Raw genomic sequence first — 20,472 nt, 5'->3', positions numbered from 1 at the left:
AAAAGCTAAGTATTAAAGAAAAATTTAACTACATTATAATTAAGAACTTGTTAAAGAACTCCATAAAGTGAAAATTGCAAAAAATGAAAAGATACAAACTCCTAAAAAATATTTGTAATACAAATAACTAACAAATGGTTAATAACTAGAATATCTAAAGAACTATAAATCAATAAGAAAAGGACAAGTAGTTCAATAGAAAAATATTCGAAGTACCATAAACAGATATTTTTCACAGAAAGGGAAACATGACTAATAAACATAAAATCTAACCCTATTAGTAATACAAATCATTATCCCAGTGAAGTACCTTATACTTATTAGATTGGCAAAAGTGATAATTCTGAGTAATAGGATATATATCAGTGGGAACCTGGTACGTATTGCTGAGCTAGTGTGAATTGGCATCACATTGGAAGGCAATGTGGTACTATCTGGTGAAGTTTAACATCTACTTGCCTAAACACAGCAATTCATTCCTTAGAGCAGGGGTTCTCAAAGTATGATCTGCAGACTATTTCAGAGGGTCTGGGAAGTGAAGACTAAGATGTTATTTGCCAACTCAAAATAGATTAAAGACTTAATTGTAAGACCTGAAACTGTTAAAACTCCTAGAAGAAAACACAGGAAAAAAGACCTTGGTCTTGGCAATGATTTTTTTGGATATGACACCAAAAGCACAAACAACAAAAGCAAAAATAAATAAGTAGGATCACATAAACGAGAAATCTTGAACTAGAAAACTTAAAAGCTTCTGTACAGCAAAAGAAATGGTCGACAAAGTGAAAAGGCAGCCTATGGGAGAAAATATTTGCTAACCATATATCTGATAAGGGATTAATATCCAAAATATATAAGGAACTCACACAATTCAATAGCAAAAAAACACAAATAATGCAATTAAAAATGGGCAAAGAACCTGAATAGACACTTCTACAAAGCAAACATATAAATGGCCAACACGTTGATGAAAAAGATGCTCAACATCACTAATCATCAGGGAAATGCAAATAAATTATGATGTGTTTATACAGTAAAATAATATGACATAGGAAAAATTAAAGAAATACAGCTCCATGCAAAAACATGGGTGAATCTTAAAAACCCAGTGGAGGGGGCTTCCCTGGTGGCGCAGTGGTTGAGAATCTGCCTGCCGATGCAGGGGACATGGGTTCGTGCCCCGGTCTGGGAAGACCCCACATGCCACGGAGCGGCTAGGCCCGTGAGCCATGGCCGCTGAGCCTGCGCATCAGGAGCCTGTGCTCCACAATGGGAGAGGCCACAACAGTGAGAGGCCCGCGTACCGCAAAAAGAAAAAAACAAAAACCCAGTGGAGGGGCGACAATTCTCAGTAGACTAAACATAGTATGATACAGTATTTAGGGGTAAACATATATGTGATTAATAAAAACAAAAGCAAAGATAATGACAATTCATCATAGCCGTTTTCTTTTGGCTGGAGTTGGAGTGGGGATGGAGGCGCCTGGGATAGGGGAAGACCCTACTACTAGATTCAGGCATATTAATAATCTAGTTCTTAGGTTTAGTGGTGAGTTGACAGATGCTCATTGTATTATTTTGCTTGGTAACTTTACATTATGTTTCATCTTTTTGTATGTAGCAAATATTACAGAATAAAATTTTAAATTTCTTTAAAATATAGATGGGTGGCCACATGAGTTATTAAAAAAAATACATGGTATTCCACTGAATTGGGTACACAATAACGTATATCACCTGGGTAGGTTAAATATATTTGAGTTTATTGGGCAAGTCATATAACTTTTCTGTCTTGTCATAGAAGTGATCATAGCTTGTGAGCATTTACCATATGCCTGTTGTTCTAAATGGTACTTTGCATGTATTAAGCTATATAATCCTTCTAACAACTCCGTGCTCATGTATTAAGCTATATAATCCTTCTAACAACTCTATGAAATAGGAATTATTATATCCCTGTTTTAAAGATGAGCTCCTGAGGCATAGAGGTTAAAGCAACTTGTTGAAAGTTGCACAGCTAACAAGTAGAAGAGCCGGTATTTGAACCCACACAGTCTGCCTCCAGGGCCTACACCTTTTAACTCCTCTGCTTATATCAATTGCTATAATAGCACTTACTTAATAAGTTTGTTATGATTAAAGGAGACTGTTGTTTGTGTGTGGGTGGTACTAGAGATGTCAGGTGCAGTTACCGAGATTATTAGGCCTCCTTGGGAACCTGTGAGTCCCCGTGAGAAGGGGAGGGTGGGTAGGGAAAGAAGCCAGTGAGAAGGAAATGCTGTCCTCCTAAGAGCCTTTGCCAATATGTTTGTATCTTCCCTTCTTCCAGAGACCATGGCGAGCCCAGGGAAAGACAATTATCGAATGAAGAGCTATAAGAACAATGCCCTAAACCCTGAGGAAATGAGGCGAAGAAGAGAGGAGGAGGGCATTCAGCTCCGGAAGCAGAAACGGGAGCAACAAGTGGGTTAGCCCAAGTATTCTCAAACGTGCTCTTCAGGGAGGCAGGCCAGCCACCATGGTTGACCTCCACCTTGCACTCTCACTTTCCTCTTGGGAAAGTAGCTTATCTCTGTGGGCCGCTCATCCAGCTTCCTTTGTTGTAAAGAAATTTTGGAAGCTTTGAGAAAGAACTGTCCCTTATTCCTTTTCCATAATTTAGAACAACTTGGACATCATTTATATCTTCAATATAACATTCTAGTGCTAACCCCTTGTTTTTACCCAGTAGTCACTGTTAGATCTGGCCGTCAAGGCCCAGCCCCAAGCCTGGCCCTTTAAGAATTTTGTCAGCCATCTGGGCTGCCTTACTTCTCTTTCTTGAGTCCATTCTTTGTAAGTCTCCCTAGAACTGAGATTGTATTAATGCCTCATCGTCTACACTGCCACGCACCATGCACCACACACCACCACCAAATTGGTTCCTTGCCCAGATCTAGATGCTAACCTGCTTTTGCCCACCCTTTTGCTTTACCATTATTTCTTTCCTTCACAGCCTTTTATATGCATCACCTTTTATACAAAGGGCACAGGAATTTTAAAAGATTTTTTTTTGCTTATAAAAATGTTCTCCAAAAATGTAAACAATCTATAACATAGAAAGTAAAGCCCTTGAATATCTTTCCATATCAGTATATTAAGCTTGGCATTTTCTCATACAGTAGCATTCCTTGACAGTTATGCCATAATTTAACATTGGGTCATACTTTATTTTCTTTGTTTCGGTAAGAAGTCTTACCACCGTCTCTTCTCTTTATTTTCAGCTTTTTAAACGGAGAAATGTGGAGCTGATTAATGAAGAAGCCGCCATGTTCGATAGTCTCCTCATGGACTCCTATGTGAGCTCTACCACTGGGGTAAGACCCTTGCAAGCTTCCCAGGCAAGCTTGGGAAGTACCTGCTTCTACAGAACAGAAATTGGTCAGTTCACATCATCTAGTTAGCTTTACCAACAACCATGCTAAGCTCTTTATTCCATGGGCCCTTTTGTAGGTGGTCAACTTAAGGAGTCAGTAAGGATTCATCTCTGATGGAAACACCAGAGGAAACATTTAAGGGACGCTATCAATTGCCTCAGAGGTTAAGAATCACTTCCAAATGTTCCAACTTGAAGCAGCTGTGGATTAAACACCTTCTGAGCCTGCTGTTACCCCTTCCTCTTGCCCTCAAGTCTTTAGAAAGGAGGATTCCAAACAGGATTATGAGCTCATATCTGGCTCTAGTATTGGTTTGCAAAGTCGTGAACCTGTTTTATGTTCTAGGAGAGCGTGATCACAAGAGAGATGGTGGAGATGCTCTTTTCTGACGATTCTGACCTGCAGTTAGCAACCACACAGAAATTCCGAAAACTGCTCTCCAAAGGTACAAAGCCTAGTCTTCCGCAGGGGGCCCTGCGTGACTTTAGCGTCTTGTTTCTTCTCACTGACCGCATCAACTATTCCCTTTCACTCATTCTGCTGTAGCCCTGCTGGCTTTGGTGTCCTTGGACAAGCCAGGCACATTCTTACCTTTGCACTGTCTATTTCCCCTGCCTGATATCCTTTACTTGCAGATAACTGTGTGACAGCTGCTACATTTCTATGATCAGATCCTACTTTCTCAGTAAAGCCTACCCTGACACGCTATCAGAAATTGCAGCTCCCCCCACCCCTGCAGCATTTTCAGTCTCCTTACCCTGCCCTACCTGTTCTTTTTTTTTCCTATTACACTTACTGCCTTCTGACATACCAGGATATTTCTCATCACGAGGATATAAGCTCTACGAGGGCATAGACTTTTGGTTTTGTTCACTACTGTATCCTCGATACCGAGAACCATGTCTGGCACATAGTTTGTGCTCAGTAAAAATTTGATGTATGATGGGAAAAATATTCCCTGACTTTTCTTCCTCCCAAGAAAAGAATGCTGGTCTTGGAAGGGAAGCGTTTAGACTAGGGTTGCTCCTCCCTTGGTCTTCTCTCCCTTAATTCTTTACTTGCTTAGGTAAGTAAGGTTAATTACTTGCTTAGGTTTAGGAAGCCAAAGGTGAGCATAGTTAAATTAGGATTGGCTTTACTCTTTGGCATCTCAGCTATTTTATACAGTTCAAAAATGACCAGCTATTGTTTTTTTATATATATATATAAATTTATTTATTAATTTATTTTTGGCTGTGTTGGGTCTTCGTTGTTGCATGCGGGCTTTCTCTAGTTGCGGTGAGCGGGGGCTACTCTTCATTGCAGTGCGCGGGCTTCTCATTGCGGTGGCTTCTCATTGTGGAGCACAGGCTCTAGGTGCACAGGCTTCAGTAGTTGCGGCACGCAGGCTCAGGAGTTGTGGCGCACGGGCTTAGTTGCTCCACGGCATGTGGGATCTTCCCGGACCAGGGATCGAACCCGTGTCCCTTGCATTGGCAGGCAGATTCTCAACCACTGCGCCACCAGGGAAGCCCCATGACCAGCTATTGTTAAAACTACCTCACCAAAAGGGAGTTTGGGAATGTTTAGAAGGATGGTCAGGAGTATCTAGGAAGGATGGTGGACTTACCCCCGTGAAAGCATTAGTCAGAGCCTCTCCTGACTTTTCCTCTCCCTCTTCCAGAACCTAGTCCTCCAATAGATGAAGTTATCAATACTCCAGGAGTGGTGGATCGGTTTGTGGAGTTTCTGAAGAGGAATGAGAATTGTACATTACAGGTGAGGCCTGGGGTGGAGAGTTACCAGATGAAAGCCCTTTTGCCGAGAAATTGTAGTGGCATGTTTCTACAGACACATCTCTTAGGATATAGACAAGATATTGAGGGAACATTTAAGAGATGCTGTTACCTCAGAGGTCTTGACCTCAATCAAATAAGAGACCCACAAACTCTTCCCTAAAACAATCTCAAAGGAAAGATACCAGAATATGACAGATTATTCAGAGGTTATATTTTAAATTATAAATATAAATATATTGGGTTAGCCAAAAAGTTCGTTCGGGTTTTTCCGTAAGATGTTACAGAAAAACCTGAACGAACTTTTTGGCCAACCCTAGAGGTTCTAGTCCACTCCTAACCCTGAGGTGAACCATTTAGCTTCTCTGGGTCTCTCTTCTCACAAATGGGTAATGAGTCAATCCATTGGAACTTATTAGAAACTTGGCTGAAAGGGACTTTTAGAGACCCATCTCACTCTTATCCTGGTTTCAGAGATGAATAAAGTGAAGCTCGGGAAATAAAAACGTGACTTGCCAAAGGACTCATGGATGCAGTGGTACTGCAGGACTAGACCTGGGACCATGGAAGCCCAATTCTGTCTCCCCATTATGTTATATCACTGCCAGTACCTCTTCCTATCATTTAAAGGTGGAGAGGGAAAGGCTTGTGTGGTTTTTTGTTTTTAAGTCAGGGGCAGGAGGCTTATTGCTGAGCCAGCTAGTAGGCACGGCTGCTCATCTGGAATGACCTCTCACTCATGGCTTTAATCTCACTTTCAGTTTGAAGCTGCCTGGGCTCTAACGAACATTGCCTCTGGAACCTCTCAGCAGACCAAAATTGTCATTGAAGCAGGGGCTGTCCCCATTTTTATAGAGCTGCTTAACTCGGACTTTGAGGATGTACAGGAACAGGTAATGCCCAAATTTAACTTAATTCTTTTTTTTTTTTTGCGGTACGCGGGCCTCTCACTGTTGTGGCATCTCCCATTGCGGAGCACAGGAGACGTAGGCTCAGCAGCCATGGCTCACTGGGCCTGGCCTCTCCGTGGCATGTGGGATCTTCCCGGACCGGGGCATGAACCCGTGTCCCCTGCATCGGCAGGTGGACTCTCAACCACTGCGCCACCAGGGAAGCCCTGGCTTAATTCTTGATGGTACCAGTGGTATAATATAAAGTATATTTTGTCTTTATCCCCAGTTAAGAGGTTAAGAGCAAAGAGCTCCTAAAAACATTGGGATTTTCTTAGTGATAGAAGTGTCTTTTGTTATTCCTAAAGAGCCCCTTTGGGACACACCTTGAGTCTCTGTGTCACCGCATTAGCGGTGACTCCGGGTGGGGCCCTAGATAGCTTCAGGAAGGGAGGTCTAGTCCTCAGAAAGACCAAATTTAGGATTAGAGGATTGGAACTCTCAGCCCCACCCCACCCCCACTCTTCCCACCCCTCCACCCCACCCTCCCCAGGGAGGTTAGAGGGGCTAGAGATTGGGTTATAAAAAGGCTTGAACAGTGAGATTCAGAGAGCTTCTGGGTTGGTGAACACTCAGTGTGCTGGGAAGATGACATGACTGGAGAGGGCTTGGAAGTTCTGTGCAACCCCACTCCTCAACCCATACCTTGCCCTGTGCATCTCTTCCGTTTAGCTCTTCCTGAGTTGTATATATTACAGTGAACTGGTAAACGTAAGTAAAGTGTTTTCCTGAGTTCTGTGAATCATTCTAGTGAATTATTGAACCTGAGGAGGAGATTGTGGAACTCCTGAATTTATAGCCAGTTGGTAAGAAGTATGGGTAGCACCTGGGAATTGCAGCTAGTATCTAAATTGAGGGCAGTCTTGTGGGACTGAGCCCCTAGCCTGTGGGATCTGCCCTAACTCCGAGTTACTGTCAGAATTTAACTGAATTGACACAGTTGGTATCAGAGAATTGGTTGTTGGTGTAGAAAAAACTCCACACATTGGGCATCAGAGGTGGTGCTGGAAAAAAGACACCACAATACCCATTTCTCAGCACCTACAGATCATAAAAACCCAACTTCCATTTCTTCCACTGGTTGGATAGAAGTGGAGAGTGGTACTAGGGTTTTTTCCTATATTACTACATATAGGGTTGGTCCTATGAGGCTACAAGAATGCAATTTTCCCATCGTTTTCTCCTTTTCTGGGGGGTGGGGACAAGGAGGTCTTGGTCTGGCTTCTCTGGCTGCAGTACAATGTCAGCCTGCCTCCCCCAGTGAACCAGGAACTCTCAGAGTTAAAATAGAGCAAGTGCTCAGTTTTAACAAGGAGGGTACCTGAGCTTATTTAGTGTGTTTAAGGTCTTGATGGGGTGTTTGTCCTGGTTACTGGTGGGTGTCACTCTGTAGTTGTGAGTATAAAGTACTCCCAGAAGCCTCTAGGCTCTGTGGATGACAGTTCCATCGTCCCTTTTTTAGGCAGTCTGGGCACTGGGAAACATAGCTGGAGACAGCTCCGTCTGCCGAGATTACGTCTTGAACTGTTCCATCCTTAATCCTTTGCTAACGTGAGTAATTATTATCATCTGCACCTGGGGTATCTTTCCGGCAGCCATGCGGCAGATCTTTGGGGAGCAGTTTACCTTAAGACGATGAGTGAATACAAAAATGATAGAAGTGCATTCTCATTGCCAGAGTAAAAGATAGTATCTTTTGAGAGTAAGAAGATTGTGTCACTGGTCTGTGTCTTGTGCTTCCTCACTTTGTAGCACTGTAGAATCTCATGTTGGTCATACCTGTCTCATTGTTGAGCCAGAGGAGAGAGGAAGGACTAGCCCATCTGGAAGAATCTAACCTTCTCTACGGAATGCATTGATTTGCTATGGGTTTATGCCCAGTACATTGGAGAGCTCTGTTGTAAGCCACAGATCTAAGACCCCTTGCAGAGTCATCTGGATGCTCCCATCCCTTCCTCTGTACCCTTATAATAGAGCTACGTCTAAACCAAAACAGGAAGGAGCTTTTCTTGAGAGGCCACAATCTCATAGGAGTTACTATTATAACTCCTTCTTGGGCCTGTCACAGAAAATCATTCCACAGTGCATGGCTAAAGCCCTCACACTAAACCTTCAGCTTTTATTTCCAAAGACAACAATACTCTTGTTTAGAACTTGTGGCCGCAGTTAAGGGCACAGTATGTCCTATCTTAAACGTTTAGCATGCTTACTCACAGTCCAGCCCTCTGTTTGTCCTTATTAGCTATGGTCTTAATAAGCCACAGCTGGTCCTAATCCTCTGTGAAGATGTAGGTCGGCCTCCGGGGCCAAACAGGCTCACTTAACTTAAATCTATGGGTAGGAAGAAACAGGCTTCTAGAGTCTTAGGGGTCTGATTGGATTTGCTCCTGGGGTTCGTAGGCAACAGCTCTATGAAAAGAGCATCATTGCTCAGGATCTGGCTTTGCTGTCCCCTTCAGGCTACTTACCAAGTCCACACGACTGACAATGACACGGAATGCAGTCTGGGCCCTGTCAAACCTGTGCCGAGGCAAGAACCCACCCCCAGAGTTTGCAAAGGTAAGAGAGCTTCTGTTTTTTAAAAAAAAAAAAAAAATTATTTATTTATTTATCTGCTTGCACTGGGTCTTAGTTGCGGCAGGTGGGCTCCTTAGTTGTGGCATGCATGTGGGATGTAGTGCCTTGACCAGGGATTGAACCCGGGCCCCCTGCATTGGGAGCACAGAGTCTTATCCACTGCGCCACCAGGGAAGTCCCAAGAGAGCTTCTTACCAATTCCTGAGTGAAAGCAGGTTCCTTCATGTGGAGGAATTTTGATAATGGGAGTTTTCAAGTCTTTGGGGAACCCTCAGAGTCTCATCCTTGGGAAACTGAAAAAGGCAGTCGTCAATGAAGTAGGTGATCTCATATGCCTGGATGGTAAAGTGAAAATGTGGGCCTGATGGCTTAATGTAGTAGAAATCTCCAGGTCTTAGACTTACTAAGTAGAGGAGGGCTCAGCGATGTTAGGGTTAGTGGTAGAGATGATGTAACCGTGTCCACCTGAGTCCCTCTCTCTCTGCTTCCAACAGGTCTCCCCCTGTTTGCCTGTGCTGTCTCGCCTACTTTTCAGCAGCGACTCAGACTTGCTGGCAGATGCTTGCTGGGCCCTTTCTTATCTGTCTGATGGCCCCAACGAGAAGATCCAGGCAGTCATAGACTCTGGAGTCTGCCGGAGATTGGTCGAACTTCTAATGTGAGTGATCTCAGTCAGAAAGGGTACAGATTCCCTAAGCTTCTCCAACTCAGAACTACAGTCAGCAATCTGCTGCCCTATCCAAAGGTCTGGAGCCATGAGTGCTGCTGGCCTTGGTGGTCAGCTGAGTTGAATGCCATGTGCTGGCCCTCTACTGATCAGATCGCCCTCCTCTGTAGGCACAACGATAACAAAGTGGCTTCTCCTGCTCTGAGAGCTGTGGGTAACATCGTCACCGGGGATGACATCCAGACCCAGGTAAGGAGGAGGAGGACAGCTGTCTATGGACAGAATCCTTCCCTGCCACAGACTTTGGTCCTGGTAGGAGGCAACATGATATAGGAGAGAAAGCATAGGCTTGAGTGAAAAATTCCAGCTCTGCCACTTTCTATATTATTTGGGGGCAACTTGGTTGCCTTCACTTTTTTCTATAAATTGGAAGCAAGTCATCATCCATTGGGTGCTATTGAAGAAAAACTAAATGGAATAACCTGACTCACTACCTGGGACATTGTAAAGTAATTGTTAACAGATTTTGAGTTACGGTACCTTTGAAATACTAAAAGCTATGGAACCTCACCCCTGCTTCCTAGACCTTTAGAATCCCATGTCTCTTGTTACTCTCCTGTTAGTAACACTTCCATTGAGAGCACAGTATACAGTGTTTCTCTGTTCAAAGGCTAGAGATCTGAGTATTCTTTGCGTCTTGAGTAGTTTGCATAATTCTGTGGGATTCTTAACAAATTTCTTACAGGTGAGCAGTCTCACTAAAGCCCACACTCATTTTCTAGGTCATTGTTTTGTGTTTGTGTGTGCATGCATGTGCCTGTGTGTACAGATATTCATAACTTTTTCTGTTTTTACGATTTTTAAGTATAGTTCACTGGCATTAAGTACATTCACATTGTTATTCAACCATCACCGCCATCCATCTCCACCACTTTTGCATCATTCCAAACTGAAACTCTGTACCCTTTAAATAATAACTTCCCATTTCCCCCTCCCCTCATCCTTTGGTAACCACCATACTACTTTCTGTCTCTTAGGAGTTTGACTACTCTAGGTACCTCATATAAGCCAAACCATATATATTTGTCCTTTTGTTTCAGCTTATTTCACTTAGCATAATGTTTTCAAGGTTCATCCATATTTTAGCATGTCACACCTTCATTCCTTTCTGTGGCTGGATAATATTCCAAGTGTGCATATGCTACATTTGGTTTATTTACTCATCTGTTGGTAGACACTTGGGTTGCTTCCACCTTTTGGCTAGTGTGAATAATGCTGCATTGAGTATTGGCATACAAGTATCTGTTTGAGTCCCTGCTTTCAGTTCTTCTGGGTATATATCCAGGGGTGGAATTATTGGATCATATGGTAATTCTATGTTTAAGATTTTGAGGAACCACCATACTGTTTTGCACACAAAACAGTGCAATGGCTGCGCCATTTTACATTCCCACCAGCAGTGTACCGGGTTCCAATTTCTCCGCATCTTTACCAACACTTGCATTGCCTGGATTTTTTAAGGATAACTATTCTAATAAGCGTGAAGTTGTATCTCACTGAGGTTTTGATTTGCATTTCCCTAATGATTAGTGATGTTTGGCATCTTTTCATGTGCCTATTGGCCACCTGCATTTAAAAAAATTTTTTTTGTATATTCTGGATATTAATCCTTATCAGATATATGATATGTATATACTTTCTCCCATTCTGTGATTTGTGTAATTCACTATGTTGATGGTGTCTTTTGGTACCCAAAAGTTTTAAATTTTGATTAAGTCCAGTTTATCTAATTTTTCTTTTGTTGCCTGTGCTTTTGGTGTTCTAGGTCATTCTTAATTGTTCAGCCCTCCCTTGCCTCCTCCACTTGCTGAGCAGCTCCAAGGAGTCAATCCGAAAGGAAGCTTGTTGGACCATTTCAAATATCACTGCTGGCAACAGGGCTCAGATACAGGTAGAACAAGCAGGAGGGAAGTTGTGGGGGGCAGCAGGTAGAAAGGCCTGGGGACGTGAGACATTGCGGGATATTGCCCTCTAGAAGAAAAACTTTATTTCCCTTTTGAAATTGGGGTCAATGGATGCTATCAGTCAAAGATTCTGTGTAACAGAAGCCAGGTTCCTCTGTAGCGTCTTACCTATGTGAAAAGAACTTTCAGGAAGGGGAAGATGTCTTAATCTTTTAGCTGATTTGGGGTCTGGATTTGCTTATCCTTCTTGAAGTGACTTTCTTTCCTCCCCCACACCCCACCCTCCACCCCCCAATTCTTCTCAGGCTGTCATAGATGCAAATATCTTCCCTGTGTTGATTGAAATCCTTCAGAAAGCCGAGTTCCGTACAAGGAAAGAGGCAGCCTGGGCCATCACCAATGCCACATCAGGAGGAACCCCTGAACAAATCAGGTATCACAGTCCTTTCCCATTGTCTTGAGTGATATGTGTACTCTACCTCTTGGCTCACAGTTTACATGTGACCTCTAAACTGCCTTTTCTGGGATAGGTCTGCCCCTGTCCAGTAGGGTTTAACTGGTAAGCTGCTAGAGTGTAGCATGGGAATCTGAAGTAGATTCCTATAAACCATGTACCTCTTTTCCCTCCTGGAGAATGGAAACTTATGACACAGACAGCTCTCTCCTCTGCCTCTTTCTACCCTCAAGAGAATTTAAATCTATGTAATTCTCAATTATCCATACAAATGAAAGAGAACCATGCTATGGCTCATTCAGAGCAGCTTCTTTGGGAAATCATTTTTGGCAGTGATACTTGGGAGAAGCAAATAGGAAAGCTATTTTGTGCGAGGATGCTCTTTGATTTTGGTTTCCATTATCAACTTGAGTAGGAGTGATGGGAATTGGAGAAGTGCCTTGCCTTCAGCTTGTAGCTTAGGAAGGGGAATATATTCAGTATAAATAAAACCTTAGGAGAAAGGATAGCCACTGAGTGAAGCTTTTGAGGATACAGGGTTGTAAATGGCATTTTGGACAGGAAAAAGCATAAGTAAAGGTACAAAAATCAGAAACCTGGAGACCTTTACTGTTTGACTGGAATGTAATATTCTCGGAAGGGAATAATGAGAGGGGAAGCTAGAAAAGGTTAGGAGCCAGATTGTATTGTTATGACTGTAGAGCTGGGACTACAGAAATTTTAGGCAGGGAAATGATGTGTTCAAAGTAGGTAATACTGCAGCAAGGAGACATTAGAGACAAAGAGGAGGAATCCATGGCAGCCTTCTACATGGAAATGAACTAAACCAGTAGCATTGGGAGGGTGATGAGTTTGAGATAAAGGATGGATGGTTATGAAAGCTCAGTCAGAGTGAATTGCTGAGAGCATCGATGTGTGTGAGGGAGACCTAGAGGCCCCATAGCACCTGCCTCGCACCTCCCTTGCCTTGTCTTAATTTAGAACTTACCTGGTCTCTGCCCCTCAGGTACCTGGTCTCCCTGGGCTGCATCAAACCCCTGTGTGACTTGCTGACTGTGATGGATTCAAAGATTGTGCAAGTCGCCCTCAATGGACTGGAGAACATCCTTCGGCTCGGAGAGCAAGAGGGCAAGCGCAGTGGCTCAGGGGTCAATCCCTACTGTGGCCTCATCGAGGAAGCCTATGGTAGGTGCCCTCTCCCCAACCTCACCTCTGCCGTAAGTAGAGAGAAACTCTGAAATAGTATACATATGTGAGGGTGTGTGTTTTGAGGGGGTCATCATTGAATGCAAGGTTTTATCCCACCAGTTCCATTTCCTCTGAGGAGCAGTAGATGAGTTCTGTTTCTGATAGGCTCTACCTAGTAAGTAGGTTATGGTACAGATGCAAAAATAAAGCTCCAGAATTGATAATAGGATCAGGAGCCGGAAGGCATGTTTTCAGCTGAGTTTTTAGCAGCAAGTTCTTTTCTTTCTTTTGTTTTGTTTTTCCATTACAGTTTATTACAAGATATTAAATATAGTTCCCTGTGCCATACAGGAGGTCCTTGTTGTTTATCTGTTTTGTTAATAGTAGTTTGTATCTGCTAATCCTAAACTCCTAATTTATCCCTCCCCACCCTTTCACCTTTGGTAACCATAAGTTTGTTTTCTGTGTCTGTGAGTCTTTTTTTGTTTTGTAAATAAGTTCATTTGTATCATTTTTTAGATTCCACATAAGTGATATCATATGATACTTGTCTTTTCTCTGTCTGACTGACTTCGCTTAGTTTGATGATGTCTAGGTCCATCCATGTTGCTGCAAATGGCATTATTTTATTCTTACTGTGGCTGAGTAATATTCCATTATATATATGCACCACATCTTTATCCATTCATCTGTTGATGGATACTCCAGTTGCTTCCATGTCTTGGCTATTGTAAATAGTGCTGCTATGAACACTGGGGTGCATGTATCTTTTCGAATTACAGTTTTCTCCAGATATATGCCCAGGAGTAGGATCGCTGGATCATATGGTAGCTCTATTTTTAGTTTTTTAAGAAACCTCCATAGTGGCTGCACCAGTTTACATTCCTACCAACAGTGTTGGAGGAGTCCCTTTTCTCCACACCCTCTCCAGCATTTATTATTTGTAGACTTTTTTATTTTTTTGGCTGCACCGCATGGCTTGCAGGATCTTAGTTCCCTGACCAGGGATCGAACCCAGGGCCCCAGTAGTGAGAACACTGAGTCCTAACCACTGGACCACCAGGGAATTCCCTTGTAGACTTTTTGATGATGGCCATTCTGACTGGTATATGGTGATACCTCATTGTAGTTTTGATTTGCATTTCTCTAATAATAGTGATGTTGAGCACCTTTTCACGTGCCTATTGGCCATCTGTATGTCTTCTTTAAAGAAATGTCTATTTAGTTTTCTGCCCTTTTTTTTAAGATTCTGTACACCTACAACACACATTTTTTTAAAATATTTATTTATTTATTATTATTTGTTTTTGGCTGCGCCGGGTCTTAGTTGCAGCATGCGGGATCTTTAGTTGCAGCATGCAGACTCTTACTTGTGGCATGCATGCAGGAACTAGTTCCCTGACCAGGGGTCAAAACCGGGCCCCCTGCATTGGGAGCACGGAGTCTTACCCACTGGACCACCACAGAAGTCCCTTCTGCCCATTTTTTTATTGGGTTGTTCGTTTTTTTGTTATTGACCTATACAAGCTGTTTGTATATTTTGGAAATTAAGCCCTCATCAGTCGCATCGGTTGCAAATATTTTCTCCCATTTTGCAGGTTGTCTTTTAGTTTTGTTTATGGTTTCCTTAGCAAGGTCTGTTAGTGCTGGATTGACTCATCACTCATCTCCAAGAGATTCAGAACAGTAATGGTTTGCCCAGGTTAAAAGCAGAATCGGGACTAGACTCTCCGGTTTATAACTGACATTTTGGTCTTTTTCCTTTGGTGTTATGTCATTTTAGGTAAAGATCTCGGCTCTCCTCTTTCAGATCAAAGAGAGATCTGATCATATTACTTGTGTTTATAAATGCTAACATAACTCAGGGAAGGAAAAAATAGATTGTTTCATGGACCCAGAGAAAAGCACTCAAAGTTTACTCTTCTCCTTCCTTTCTTCTTGCCACCATAGGCTTGGATAAAATTGAGTTTCTCCAGAGCCATGAGAACCAGGAGATCTACCAGAAGGCCTTTGACCTCATTGAGCACTACTTTGGCGTAGAAGATGATGATAGCAGCCTGGCTCCCCAAGTGGATGAAACGCAACAGCAGTTTATCTTCCAGCAGCCTGAGGCCCCCATGGAGGGCTTCCAGCTATAATGTCTGCCTCCGGGGAGGGGAGGGGATGGGAAGCACCACCAACCAGCGGAAAGGCAGCCCTCTGGTGGGCGGGAAACCAGCCCTCCCCACCATCAGCCACCACACACCTCTGCTGCCCTGGAAACTGTGCTCTTGACCTGCTCCGCCCCCTTCCCTGGAGGGAGCACCCTCTGGACAGACAGAACCATCTGAGGCTCACATTTGGGTTTTGTGACAAGAAGGGGACGTGTTGGGTTTTTCTTCCTTACACTAGATTTTGGCTGCACATATGTCTTTAACCCAGGAGCCCAGGGGTAGACAAAGGAGGACTGAGGTAATCAATTTTGCACCTTTTTTATTTTTTATTTTTTTTTCTTTAGTGGTGACTTCCTTCCGTTTTATCTTCCTTCATCCTTCCCAGTCCTCTGCCCTGATCTCTGTAACTCTTATCTTGGGTACTTGAGCAGATGGAATATTCCACAGGTCGGGGGTGGGAGGGGAGGGGAGAAATCCAAAACAAAGTGTTCTTGCTCGGACAGAATATTAATCTTGTATGCTTGGATTGCGTTATTTAATTTTTTTTCTTTTGCACATTTTTCTTGTATTACAATTGCTCTTTCCCAGAGCCATGAGTTCCTGGTTTTAGGAATCCCAGCTGCCAGCATTGTCTGGGACTAGAGGCTGAGGGGGAGGTTACCATGAGACAAAGGCCCCTCCCTCCCTTTAACCCCTTGCCCAGACCTCTTTAGTTTGGGAGATCCCCTTCACTCTCCTGGGGCATGTACACCAGTGGGAGTGAGGGGAGAGGAACACAGGCCTTCAGACGGGGCTTCCCATGTGTCGCTACTGATCCCATGTTTCCTACCCACCTTCCAGTGGTGCGACCCAACTTCATTTGTTTACTTGAAAATTCCCCTCAGAGTTGAGATGAACCTCTGAGGTAGCTGTATTTTCTCCTAAGCACGTGACAGAGGGCTGTGGTCCTTCCTTTCTCCTGAGGAGAAAGTCCTTGCTCTGGTGACCCATAAATTGCAGAGGAGGTTGGAGTGAGAGTGTCATGTATTGGGATAGCCAGTGGATCCCTGCCTTTGGCCTTTCTTCTTCTTCCTCTTCCGTAGTTGGATCATGTATATTTTACTTCCAAAGGAGAGAATGTCAAAAAAGTTCTGTATTTTTTTATATTCTATATATTACGTAGGTCAACCTTAATTGGTCTCAAGAGGAGGAACTGTCTCTGTAATTTCTGTAAGTAGGATACTGTGAGGAAGACCAAAAAGAGATGTGGAAGCTCTCTTGCTCAGGAAGCCTGACCTTGATCCTTCTCCTCTCTGCTTGGGTTCCGGGCCACCACCAGGGACCAACCCTTAGCTCTGGAACCTTTATATAGCAGGGCATCCTGGTCTGATTGTCCTAGTACCTGAATGGAGGGAGCAAGGATGGCCCCAGGGCCCGGTGAAGTCTACCACTCTAGTCCTTACCACTGAGCATCCTGCTTACATCAGGAAACCCAGAAAGCAGTCTGCCTCCTCAGATTCAGTCTCAAACACCTTTGTCCACATAAGTTATCACAGGTGGCTGCCGTGTCTCCTATCCGAGATATTTAGCAGCCTCAGGACTTTTTTTGAGAGTGATTGATGTCTTCCCTGATTGGGATCCTTGTACATGGTTTGGATTTTACCCTTCCTGTGACAAATATAATCCTAATGCCTTTTCTTTCCCCTTTGAGTAGAGCTACTGCAGTGCCTCAATGGCTTGCCTGTGTGCTTCAATGGACTACATGTGATAGTAAAGCCCAGGTGTTGGGGGTGGGGTGGAGGAAGTTGCTGGCTAAGTGTAGGCCAGTGGTGGAGCTGAAGGCACAATCTGCCCTGTCCCTGCTTCCCCACAGAGGTCGGGCAGAGGTGCCCTGCTCCAAACTGTATTTTCCCTTCCCCAGGAACAATGCCATTCTTGCTCCCATTGCTACACATCCCCCTCTGGCTCAGGTGAAATCCATGCCACTCTGCTTACAGATAAAACATTCAGTTGTTTTTGGCCACTGGTCTTGAATTTGCCCTCTCTTTCCAGTGTTGAGATCCAACTCCAGAGGCATTTTCTGAGGAAAGTGGTTGCGGCTGGTGGCTATCACTGAAAAGTGACACCAGTGCTGTACTGCCTAAGTGAGTCAGATGCTGCTCTGCAGGTTGGGCATGATAACTACCAACCCCACTCTCCCAGGTAGGCAAGGCGCAGGACCCTCTTCACTTGGCCTGCCGACTCCATTACAAAACCATTTTCCTACAGTTCAAAAGAAAGCCACCCCCCACCCCTTGTCCAAAGGGCAGAGCATTTTATTTTAGTAAGATCTACTTTGTACATCTCTAGCAATAATTAAGTCCCTGACATTGGGACCAAATTCTTATTGTGAGACATACACATCCTGCCTTCCCCAGCTGTTCCTCCCAAATCTACTTTTGCTTCAGATCTGGGCCATGCACCAAAGAGAAGACTCTGTTGATCATGGGTTACTACTCGAAGCCTGTTTTCTACAAGGACTCCAAAGGCTGAAGTCTCCCAGGGCACGAGGACAAATTTCTCTTCAGATAAACATGGCCTCTAGGAGCTTTCCTTTGTTAGTGTCTTCCTCAGACTGTGCTTTCCCACTGTATTCCTCTGACCCCCTTTTCAGTCAACAGGTGAAGTTCTTCCAGCCCACAGAGGCAGTAACATCATCTTTTGTATCTCCTTCTCTCCTTTGGCCATCTTGGGAAGCAAAATATTTTTTAGCCCAGGCTTGACAGCCACTCTTCGTGGGCAGTCCCCATCTGGACTCCAGACCCTGGCCTAGGTGAAGTCAGAGCTTTCTGACAGATTTCTGAATGGATGTTACAGGGATGGAGGGGCTCCCCAACCTGCTGTAGGGAGTAGCCTGAGAAGACTTGTGTTTGGAATCTTAATACTTTGGCACATAGCTATGTCCATTTTAAGATCTCTGGTGGGTTGGAGATACTTAGGTGTGGATTAAGGGGACAAGGAGCCTTTTTCTTAGCTCAAGTGTTCAAATACTGTTTTGAACAGTGCCAGCTATTCTTTATTGCCAGCCCTTCTGGGCGTCCCACCCCCATGTCATCTTCTCTAGTATTAACAGGCTCTCTGGTCTTAGAAGCCTGCCTTCAGTTCTGAGCTATCCCCGCTGACTGACCGGCCATGGTATTGGCTGCAACCTTCTGTTAGAACCACATAGGTTCCACCCTCACCTGGCCAGCCTAGTTACTTGAGGCAGTGGGTACAAAAGACCCTTCCAAGTAACGTGTTGATGACTTCAGCTTTCCGGGACCCTTTGTGCTCCTCCTTACCTAGAACCTTTAGATCTACTCCTGTTTTCTTTTCCCTGGAAGCCTCTTTCCAAGAGCCCTATTTAGAGCTGAACTGCACAGATTATAGCTGCTATACCACACTTAAGGAAGAGCGAAAGAAGGCTCTCAGGCACTGACCTTCATTTTCTCTTCAGCCAAACCAGTTTAATATGAAAACTCTAGCAGGATGAACTAGATTTCAATTTTCTCATGTCTGCCTGCCCTCCCCCTACACTGTACAATTACCCGTTTCCAGCAAAATAGAAGGGAAGGAGATGAACTCCTAGCAGTACTTCCCTCCTCCTCCCACAGGCCCTTCTTTGAAGGCCTCAGCTCATTTGTTCAGGCCATGTCTCTTCTCCCCAAGACTCACTCAGCTTGGTATCCATCATCTTGAATATTCCTCAGTAGATTCACCTTGTGGGCTTGGCTTCTGGATTCTCAATTGAAGGCAAGGAGCCAGATTCTCCAGGTCCTTGCAGGCACTACAGGGACCCATAGGGAGAAGAGGCTGGCTGGGGACCTCAGGATTGTGTGTGCCTGTCTGCCTCCCTGGCAGGCTGGGGAAGGGTGCAAGGCTCAGTGCACTGAACCATAGGAAAGCCTCACAACCAGTAGCAACATCTTCCGGGTAGGACTATCCTAGCAATAAGTGCATGTGAGACTGAGAAATTGCTCAGAGTAGGTTTTTTCCATAGCCGTTTTAGGATTGCACATTTTAGACCAATCTTGTCCAGTGTTTTTTCTGTCTTAACTTTTGTATTTTTTCTGTTAAGCCAACAAGCTGAGAATTTGGCCCTGCGGGGATCCATGTGGTAGGCAATAGCTGCTCTTTGGCCAAGGCCTTCATAAAGGATTCAGTCATCCCATTGGCTGTTCCCTAGACCCACCCCCAGATGAAGACCATGGTAAGGGAAGAATTTTGAGGTCAGTATAAACCAAGTAAGTCTGTTAATTAAAGCTGTTTTCCTCTGAGAGGGCATTTTGCATCAGGCCTGGGCTACATGCAGAATCAAACCTGGCTGTGAATTAGAAGAGGCACCATTAAATTTGAGGCCCAGAACATCCCAGGAGAAAGATGTGTCATAAAGGTCTTCAGTGCATTGGGGCGCACCTCACTACTTCTGGGCCAGCCTGACTGCTGATGTCCACATTAGCACATTCCTGAACCCCTCCGCTAAACTCTAGCCCTGCTCCCCTATGTAGGTCAGATGTTCGGCCTCTGGGTTTGGGAAGAGAAAACTCTGCCATGGTGACAATCCTCAGGCCCTGGATTTGGGTATTGGCTCTTTTAGCCAGATTTGTAGGAACTGCTTTTGATTGAACCACTAAAGAAGCAAAGGGGGTATGAGGTCCCAGTTACCCAGGACAGACCAGATATCCCTCAAAAACAGCTTGGGTTCCCAGCTATAGACCCTAGGAAGGTGAATCAAACCTTTTCCCTTACTAGTTTTTCTTTCCAAATTTATTTGCTTTTAAGAACTATAAACTCTGGCTATTGTTTTCCATGTTCTCAGGGCCCCTGGGTAGACAGACAAAGCTTGATGATTTCAGAGCAGATACAGGCCAAGAAACCATGGCATTGAGTGTGCTGAGTCCAGACAAATGCTATTTATATACACATCCAAATTTGAAGAGAAAATGTATTTCTTTAGGTTTCAAACACTGTAATAGATATAAAGCAAAAATAAAAACCTGTTGCAAAGTTCTAAATCGTGTTCTTTGGAGTGATCCTAGACTGGATTTTTTGGAAGTCACTGAAGTGAGGGTGCTTAAACTTTTGACCTAACAGTGGAATTAAGAATTGTTACAGCCTGCTTCTGCTATAAAGAATTTTTGAAATCAGCTTTATTGAAACATAATTGACGTACAGTAAATGGCACATATTTAAAATGAACAACTGGTTAAGTGTTGACATATTTGCATCCGTGAAACCATTACCACAGTCAAGAGAGTGAACATGTCCATCACCTCTAGAAGTTTGCACATGCCCCTTGGGAATCCCTCCTTTCTGCCTAACCCCCAGCAA

At 44.0% G+C, this 20,472-nt stretch overlaps 1 protein-coding gene across 2 annotated transcripts in view; it reads left to right on the top strand.

The window, feature by feature from the left end:
- The window catches only part of KPNA6 (karyopherin subunit alpha 6), a 51,676-nt gene extending 31,413 nt beyond the window's left edge, over window positions 1–20,263 (top strand). For both annotated transcript variants that reach the window (XM_082651997.1, XM_082651998.1), the window contains exons 2-14: window positions 2,330–2,463; window positions 3,264–3,356; window positions 3,762–3,861; window positions 5,080–5,174; window positions 5,953–6,084; window positions 7,604–7,692; window positions 8,601–8,700; window positions 9,213–9,376; window positions 9,556–9,634; window positions 11,211–11,336; window positions 11,655–11,782; window positions 12,810–12,988; window positions 14,942–20,263. In XM_082651997.1, the coding sequence (XP_082508123.1) occupies window positions 2,330–2,463; window positions 3,264–3,356; window positions 3,762–3,861; window positions 5,080–5,174; window positions 5,953–6,084; window positions 7,604–7,692; window positions 8,601–8,700; window positions 9,213–9,376; window positions 9,556–9,634; window positions 11,211–11,336; window positions 11,655–11,782; window positions 12,810–12,988; window positions 14,942–15,129 (1,607 nt within the window). In that variant the 3' untranslated portion in view covers window positions 15,130–20,263. The remainder of the gene's footprint in view (window positions 1–2,329; window positions 2,464–3,263; window positions 3,357–3,761; window positions 3,862–5,079; window positions 5,175–5,952; window positions 6,085–7,603; window positions 7,693–8,600; window positions 8,701–9,212; window positions 9,377–9,555; window positions 9,635–11,210; window positions 11,337–11,654; window positions 11,783–12,809; window positions 12,989–14,941) is intronic.
- Window positions 20,264–20,472: the final 209 nt, after the last annotated feature.

The sequence above is a fragment of the Grampus griseus genome, assembly GCF_964374135.1.
Source record: "Grampus griseus genome assembly, chromosome: 1".
Lineage (NCBI taxonomy): Eukaryota > Metazoa > Chordata > Mammalia > Artiodactyla > Delphinidae > Grampus > Grampus griseus.
This window is presented reverse-complemented; position numbering and strand designations above follow the sequence as displayed.